The following is an 8096-nucleotide window of genomic DNA, read 5'->3' as shown; positions in this document are numbered from 1 at the left end:
CTGGGGTCCCATTTTAGAAATGAAATGTTTATTCTCTATGCAATGGCCCACTGAATGTGTGTAACAGGTGATACAGTTAAATTATGAGCACCCCAGGGTAGCAAAGTCTTTACAGAGCAACTCTTCTGCTTAGTTTCGCTGACGAGACCTGAGCTGGCTAGTTTCTTGCCTCCGCTGCAGACGCCAGCGCTGGCGCGCCGCCCTGCGCCCAAGCAGGCAGCCTGCCGCCGGCTCCGCCTGGCCGGGCCCAGCACCACCTCCAGGCACGACAGAGCCGCGCACCCTTCCCCCCACCCACCGTCCCCCCTCCCGCGGATAGCAGCTCTCCCGGTGAGCAATATGGGTGGCCCTGAAAAGGGCCTTTGTGTGGCGCCGGGGGGCGACTGGACGGCCTAGTACTCCTGCGACTGCTGTCCGCTGCCTTTCTTGCCGGCCTTGGTGGAGCCCACGCCGCCGCCGGTCTTCTTAGGCAGCAACACGGCCTGGATATTGGGCAGCACGCCGCCCTGCGCGATGGTCACGCCGCCCAGCAGCTTGTTGAGCTCCTCGTCGTTGCGTACTGCCAGCTGCAAGTGGCGAGGGATGATACGCGTCTTCTTATTGTCGCGCGCCGCGTTGCCCGCCAGCTCGAGGATCTCGGCTGTCAGGTACTCCAGGACAGCCGCCAGGTAGACGGGCGCGCCGGCCCCCACCCGCTCCGCGTAGTGCCCGCGCCGCAGCAGCCGGTGAACGCGCCCGACCGGGAACTGCAGCCCAGCACGGGACGAGCGAGACTTAGCCTTAGCTCGGGCCTTACCGCCGCTCTTGCCCCGGCCAGACATGGCGCCTCACTCCGATATGCACACCGTCTCCTACCGCCCAGTGCTCTGTGGCGAAATGAGGCGAGCGCCCCTGCACCAGCCTTTTTATAGCCTTCTGTGAAGTAGGGTTCAGTTTATTGGCCAGCGCCACCGCGCTTCCCTATTGGTGCGACTTCCGGAAGAAACGTTTTGCTGACTGGTCGTCTGTGGGACACCACGATGCTTATTCCTCCTCTATTGGCGACGGAGACCGGCCAATAAGAGGGTAAGGCGCCAAATTCATACTGTGGAGGCAGTTGGTGCTGGCCTCCGCCGGAGCTGGGGAGGGTGCGCGTGAGTTCGCACAGAGCTACCGCAGCTCGGACCGCCTCCGCTGGGTCCCGTAGTGGGACGTGCCTGGTGGCGGACTCTCCTGTATGTGCAGAGTGGGACTGGGGCTAAAGTGGAGTGCCAATGTGTGTGTAATCACAAGTGAATGATCCAGACTAACAAGTGAGTAGGGTAACAAGCTTTGGAGCCATGTATCCAGGACGAGCGATGGGAGAGATTGGGGTTGGCAGGTTGCTTATTGGAGGTAGGTCTAATCCAGTTTACTGGAGAAAACAGTAGGTGTCGTGAGATTGGGCTGCTGGAAGGTCATATGTTTGCATCAGATAACATGTATTTCTCGCTCTATGTAAGAAGCCTTGACTAAGAGTAGTGTTGTGTACCTCAGGTGTTCAGATGCCTTGGTGCGAGAAAATCCAGCAGCTAGTTATTGCAGAGTACTTAAGATCCGTTACTGAACAGATTCATAAAGTTTGTGTGCATGTACCCATTTATATTTGCATGAATATACTCTATTACCAAACTTCCAACCTGATCAGTGGGAGAGGAGGAAGATTGGCTGCTTGTGCTATTCATGTTTGAGTGCTGTGTATTATTTGGTGTTGAGAAGCATTGATGGACATGTGCATGGAACATAACTGGAAGTGAGTAGATTCAGATTGGATGGTAGGAAGAAGGTCTTCACCCTAAGGGTGGTGAGACACTGGAACAGGTTGCCCACGGAGGTGGCAGAAGCCCCAACCCTGGAGGTTTTAAAGGCGAAGCTGGATGGGGTTCTGAGTAACCTGATCTATCATGAGGTGTCCCTGCCCATGGCAAGGGGGTTGGAAGTGGATCATCTTTGAGGTCCCTTCCAACCCTGACAGTTCTGTGATTTTTGCCTATTTGGATACATTCCCAGCCTCTCTATTTGCCAGATTTGGGTGCAGCAGCATTGCCTTTATTAAGGTACTGGACTCATCAACTTCTACTGTCACCTCCCTTGGCATTGCAGTCTTTGCTGTTGCATCATTTTGCTTTTCACACCCATTAATCTCGCATAAGATTCTTCAACCTGGTACTTACTCCAATGCCTATTAGGTGTTTTTCTGTGAGGTTTTTTCTTTATCCTGCAGAGGATAAAGATGTTCAGATATAAATGCCCTTGGTGGAAATATTCCTGGTAGATGTGAAAGCAGAAGAAGTCTACTGTGGAAAGGATCAGCCCCTTGGCAGGGTAGAAAGCCAGAGAGACATATTTTGAAACCTAGTTGTACTGCATGCCAGTACTCCTGAGGCAAAGCACTGAAGGGGAAAAGGTACCACAAATTATTTTATTCTCAGAGTGCTATGAGTTTTGGGCAGGGTTTTATAACATGTCATTCTGTGTCCATGGACCGGCGTAAGGACTGGAAAAGTCAGGACAGCATTCCGATTTACTTGTTCCTCTATGGTACAGAGGCTCATACAAATTCAAGCTCCTGTTTTCTCTCTCAGGAAACAGTAACATGCTTGCTAGATGTATAGAGATTTCATCTTTCCCAGTTGCCCTAAATGCTGTGAGTAAACATTTTGGTCACTTACTTCCTCTCTGAAAGTTATTCCCAGCAATGACAATGCCTGAGTAGCAGTGAATCTTTTCTGTTGGAAGAATCAGAGAAAAGCCATGTGTGCACCAAAACCAGAAAGATGACTACAGTCATCTGGCAGACCCAAAGTAGTTGCTTCTATTTTGACAGGTATCCTGAGGTTCTTGGTGGTCCAGTCTACAATCAGTTGAACCATTCTGTCAGCAACTGGCAGGTACAACTCTTCTGCCTGCACCAGACCGGTCAGACATCATAGAACAAGCGCACTAGTTGGTACCGGATTGAAAACGCAATCATGCTGCCCAGGACCTGAATAAAAATCAGACAACAGAAACATAGTGTTAAATAGTTTACAGGCTAGCAGGTTTCTCCTTTCCAGATGGATCTGCTAGGCTTTCCACCATGCCTCACTTCACTAAAAAACACTTGCAGACTTTTTTAAGTATAGAAAGATCAAAAGGAGAGAGCTGGCCCAAAAACTTGGTTCTCATCTCTGAGAATCATAGCTATCCACAGGGGACTTCTACATGTTTCTGTGCAGTCACACTGTGAGAGCAAGTGGATGAGATGACTGGTTTGGAACAACTCTTTCCTTCCATGCAGCGTATGGTTTGTAATGGAAAATACCTCATGTCAAAGCTACAATTCAGCATCCTTCCAAGAGGGCACTGCCAAGACTTTTTTTGCTGTGTCTGGGCTCAAGATCAAGTGGTGCGTACTGCTCATTCTCTCCTATCTCCAATGTAGTTTGCCTAAGCCCTGTCTGGTCTGCAGCTTGGTTTGTTGAAAGTTCTTTCTCTCAAATGGGAATTTAGCTAAGTGTCCCTTCTCTTTCCTTGTAAGAATCTCTTATCTTTAATCTGAGGATAAGAAAAATAGTTGTATTGCGGGCAGCTAAGCAATGCAGGCTTTTCAAAAAAACCGCCATTCCCACTATCTTATGTGTGAGAGGTCACATGCTTAATAGAGGCAGTGGCAGTATCTGAGGTGCAGTATCTATGCACTCTCAGTTACTTCAAAACTCTACTGTGCTCTGCTCAGATTCCAGACACTGCCGAGATGAGTGCCATGCTTACGCAAGTCCACCAGCTAAAGATAACTCCAGGACTAAGTTACCTGGCATGATTGAAAAAGAAAAAAAAAACAAACAAGGAAAAAGGCTGTATCGGGGAAGACGGCTGTGTTTGGTTAGAGTGACAAAGCACTGTTTTTCTAGCATCCAACAATTTGTGCCTTGGGAATATTTTCAAGCTCACCTAAGGATACTGCATTTATTAGCTCTCAATGAAAGGGGTGGGAATGAGGAGCAATCTGTTTCCTCCTGGAGTTGTGTGAACCTCTTATTCTCAAGTTCCACGGCTCAGCTTGTGTGAAGAATGTGACCCTTTACTCCCCCCTTTTCCCCTTGAAACTCTTTAGACTGATTTGGATCAGTTTCTTTTGCAGAGTACATCCTTCTGCTGGAGGAACCATTGTCTGACCTGAATGAGTAGCAAGAGTAGAGTGAGATTTCGCTCCTGAGTGGGTCCAATCAGCTTTATAATGAAGTTAATAAGTGTCATGTTACTGCATTCTGTGTATTCACCATCTTCATATGTTCCACTCCTCACATCCACTATGTGCAAGATCTTGACTGCCTGAGGAAAGAAATATTGCACTCTATTTTACCACTGGTTTTAGTCAGGATCCCTTTGCTCTACTGTCCCTGAAGCCTGCCTTGTGCACTTGCTAACGCAAGAAGACAGGCTTATGAGGGTCCCTGAGACACCACTACGTGTAGTTACTCTGAAGGACTAATTATTTACGCAATTGAGTGACCATGAAGTATAGTGACAGACTAAGCAGAGTATTTTAAAACTTCTGGATTAGAGCCAGTAAATAACTACTGAACCCAGAAGTTCTGCATTTGCTCCCATCCTGTTCCTCTTGCATTTGATCACCTCCTCAAAATGCATCTGGATTTTGAATGTTTTCTGGATATTACCTTTAGAATATTTGTTCCCAGGGCAGAGAGGCTCTTAGTTTTGAATTTGGAGTAGCTCATCTCCAGCTTTCCTGTACTAGGATTCAGCCTAAAAGAAACAGTAAAATTTTAGTCCAGATGATAGAGCAAGGACACAGAAAGATGTCTATGTAAACTGACTTAGATTCCTATCTGATGAGTTGAGAAAGAAATCTAGTGGTGGACAAAAGCAGAAATAATCCAATATACTTATCAGCTGCTGCTGCTGCTACCTAGTGCCTCAGACTGGGCACAGTCAGCAGCTTCCCCACCACTGTAGCTGCAATACATGGATATAGCCATATGATTTTAAAAATAGAAAGATCCAACATCTGCAGAGACAACTGCTGATAGGCAGGTGCCACATACTTGCTACTATGAAATCTTAGCAGATGCCACTACAATAGCATTAAAAGCAGCCTGTATCAGTTTCTCTCAGTCCTGTAGTTGGTACCAATCATTCTTTAACACTGTTAAAAAAAAAAAAATCACTTTTCTGTATCTGGGGGCATGAGGTGGTCAGAGAAGTTAACTATTTTGAGAAGCCTACTATATGTCTTGACTGTAGCTGGCAGAGTAAGCCAGCTAACTTATACCTGTAAAAAGAGCATCTACTACCACATTTCTCAGCTGGTGCTGGAAGTAAAAGGTACAATCTGTGGTACCATTATAGGTCCCCTGGGCACATTACCTTGGCAGCCGGTGACGGGGACAAGGAATGACGTGGAATAGTTGAGGCAGCGAGTAGAGGAAGTTGAGCACTTGCGGGATGAAAAAAAGCAGCATTGTTTTGCTGAAGTGCCCCAAGATACCCACCACAGCGAAGGTCATGCCGGCAAAGTAGCAGAAGGTGTCCCCAACAAACACTTGAGATGGGTACCTGCAATCCACAAAGCAGAAAAACATGTCACGATTCTGTCATGACTGCTGTTGCCATGCAAATTACTTTAAAACCAGTGAATGTATTCCCATGTGGCAGGCAGATCTGCAATCAAACCAATACTGCAGTTATTTATGCTAAGAACTGTGGGACTGTGACCCATAGCCTGGCTAGCTGAGAATATGGTATGAAAACCAGCCAGCAAGATGGGAAGAAGATATTCTGTGCATTCTACTGAGCCATCACCATTGTTTTCTAACAAGAAAAGCTAAAAGCACATCACTGCTTTGTGCTCTTGAGTCTGGCAAGAAGCCTGTCAATGTTCTGGCATGCCATGTGTGTGTCACTAAGTGGTTCAGTTTGTTTGAAAATGGAGAAAGTAAAGGGAAAAGATGTTTCCCAAGAAACTCTGAAAGTCCATTCTCTTACCAGTTGTGGTAAAACAGCCCCAGCGTGGTAAAAAAAAAAGGAATCATGAAGTAGAGAGAGAAAATGTGATCATCTTGATAATCCCCTATAAAAGAAAAAAAAAAACAAAAAAGCATTTGAGACAGTAATACCAGATATTGAAATCTAGGATTTAATATCTCTTAGCTTTTTGCACCTGCAAACATTTGCTATTTTCCTTACCATTTAACTCTACAAGGTTGAATATGATAATGGAAGCAGCTATCACCAGAGACTGCCCTGCTTCAATTCCATTAATTCCAGCAAGAATGTTGATGGCGTTTGTGCAGAACACTGCTAGCATGCCCATGTACACGTAGTAGAGGATACCTGCAGATCAGAGCCAGCCAGGTGCTTTAATATTCATAGGTGAAGTAGGCCATGGAGTAATTCACCAAAGCTCTTGCTTCCTGCTTTGTACAACAATTCATTACCTAGTGATTTCAGAGAGTTTTGATAGGAGTAGTTTACTAAAAAATTACTCCCTCTCCTGTGAATCAGCTGCCACACGTACACATACGTACAGCACAGTGACTATAGGAAAGCACTGCAACACGGCAGCAGCCTGTAATGCTCTGCTTTCTGTCCTTCAGTCGTTCTGATGTTGGCAGCTGAGCGCAATGTGCACCTGGCACTCAGCTGTATTGCCAGAATCCTGGAAAAAGGATTGCTGCCTATCTATGCATGGTTGAATACATGCTGGGTTTCTAGATGTTCTTTCCAGCCTAATATTTAGCAGGTGGATCTGTGTCCTCTCACTAGTTATTTAAGCAAATCCCTTGTGTGTTCTCACTGCAGCACAGAGTGCTGTCAGGTGACCCCTTCTGCCCAGTGACTGCCACTTGGAAGATGGTTTCTGGTTTTCATAATTTACCCAGGTCCAAGTGCATGCCCAGCAGCACCCGAAAGGGTTTAGGCACCACGATGGTCGTGTTCCCAAAGTTGGTGAAGTAAACCATGAGCAGTGGGAGGGAAGCCATGGTAGGAAGAAGGAGCTTGTGGCGCCAGCGCAAGTTCAGAACGTCATCTGCAAAGCCCAGGAAAATCATGCAGCAGATGGCAAGAAGCGCACCGATGAGCTCCACGAACTGCAGGAGAGAGAACACGACCCTGATTACCGGTGACCGGTCCCTGTCTGTGCCCTCCATGCTCCCAGCACCTGACATGCCTCACCTTGTCGTGAGGAAAGGCCATGCACTGCTCTTCTACGAAGCACCTCAAGAAGGGCACAGGAATGAAGCAGAAGAGGATGATCAGGAACATAGCCCCGCTGATCACGCCCTGTGCTTCGGGGCTGGAAGGAAGGTAAGGCGGGGAGTCAGCCCGGCTGGTCCCGGGGCCAGTGCCGGTCTGGCCCTGTGGTCCACAGTTCGACACGGCAACGCTACTCACACGGGCCGCCGCGATTCCTTGTTGAGGTCTTCGCCGAAGAGCCGCGCGGCGAGGAAGTGGTCCCTGAAGGCTGGGATCAGTGTGAGCGTGCCTAGGAAGCCCAGCAGCGACCCACCGAGGTTGATGAGGAGGGGTGCGATGGGCCAAGCCGCCATGGCCACGGCGGGCGCTGCCCCTGCCAAGGGCACAGAACGGGGCCAGGCACGCAGCTAGAGAGCAGGCGCCGGATGCGCTGGCTCCCTCCGGCCTATGGGCCAAGGCAGCGCCATCTTTGGCGCTGGCATGAGCCATCTACCAGCGCGGGGCTGTGCTCGGGCGCCGGCCGGAACAGGGACGGGGGCTGGTATCGATTCCACCTACCCTCCACGCTGAAGTCAGCATAGATCCCCGAAGCCGAGTCCTACGCGTGAAGCAGCGCTTGCCCCGGCCCGCAGGTAGCCCCACTCGCCTCCACCCCGCAGTGCCCGTAACCGCCATGGCCGCCTTCGCACTCCCCGCCCCGCCCCCAGTTATGTCACTTCCCCTTCCCCCTCCCACCCGTCGGAGCGCCGGTAAGGAGCGGTGAGCAGCCAGATATTCACATACTTCCGCGCTGCTTGCTTTCCAGCAGCCGGAGTCGCGTTTTGTCCGGCTCTAGGAAGCGGCGCTCGCGGCCGGCTGCTGGCGACCCTCGGGTAGCG

General features: G+C 49.2%; 2 protein-coding genes across 2 annotated transcripts; both read right to left on the bottom strand.

The window, feature by feature from the left end:
- Positions 1 to 392: 392 nt before the first annotated feature.
- On the bottom strand, positions 393 to 821 carry LOC128977916 (histone H2A). The gene has a single exon (XM_054395619.1). The coding sequence runs from the start codon at positions 819 to 821 to the stop codon at positions 393 to 395; it is 429 nt and encodes a 142-aa protein (XP_054251594.1).
- A 1622-nt stretch (positions 822 to 2443) lies between these two features.
- DPAGT1 (dolichyl-phosphate N-acetylglucosaminephosphotransferase 1) lies at positions 2444 to 7571 on the bottom strand. The gene is made up of 9 exons (XM_054395633.1): positions 7417 to 7571; positions 7198 to 7318; positions 6899 to 7112; positions 6208 to 6354; positions 6007 to 6091; positions 5389 to 5577; positions 4680 to 4767; positions 4177 to 4332; positions 2444 to 3004 (listed from the first exon to the last, which is right to left on the bottom strand). The coding sequence occupies exons 1-9, from the start codon at positions 7569 to 7571 to the stop codon at positions 2939 to 2941; spliced, it is 1221 nt and encodes a 406-aa protein (XP_054251608.1). The 3' UTR covers positions 2444 to 2938.
- Positions 7572 to 8096: the final 525 nt, after the last annotated feature.

This window comes from Indicator indicator, chromosome 34 (genome assembly GCF_027791375.1).
Source record: "Indicator indicator isolate 239-I01 chromosome 34, UM_Iind_1.1, whole genome shotgun sequence".
Taxonomy (NCBI): Eukaryota; Metazoa; Chordata; class Aves; order Piciformes; family Indicatoridae; genus Indicator; species Indicator indicator.
This window is presented reverse-complemented; position numbering and strand designations above follow the sequence as displayed.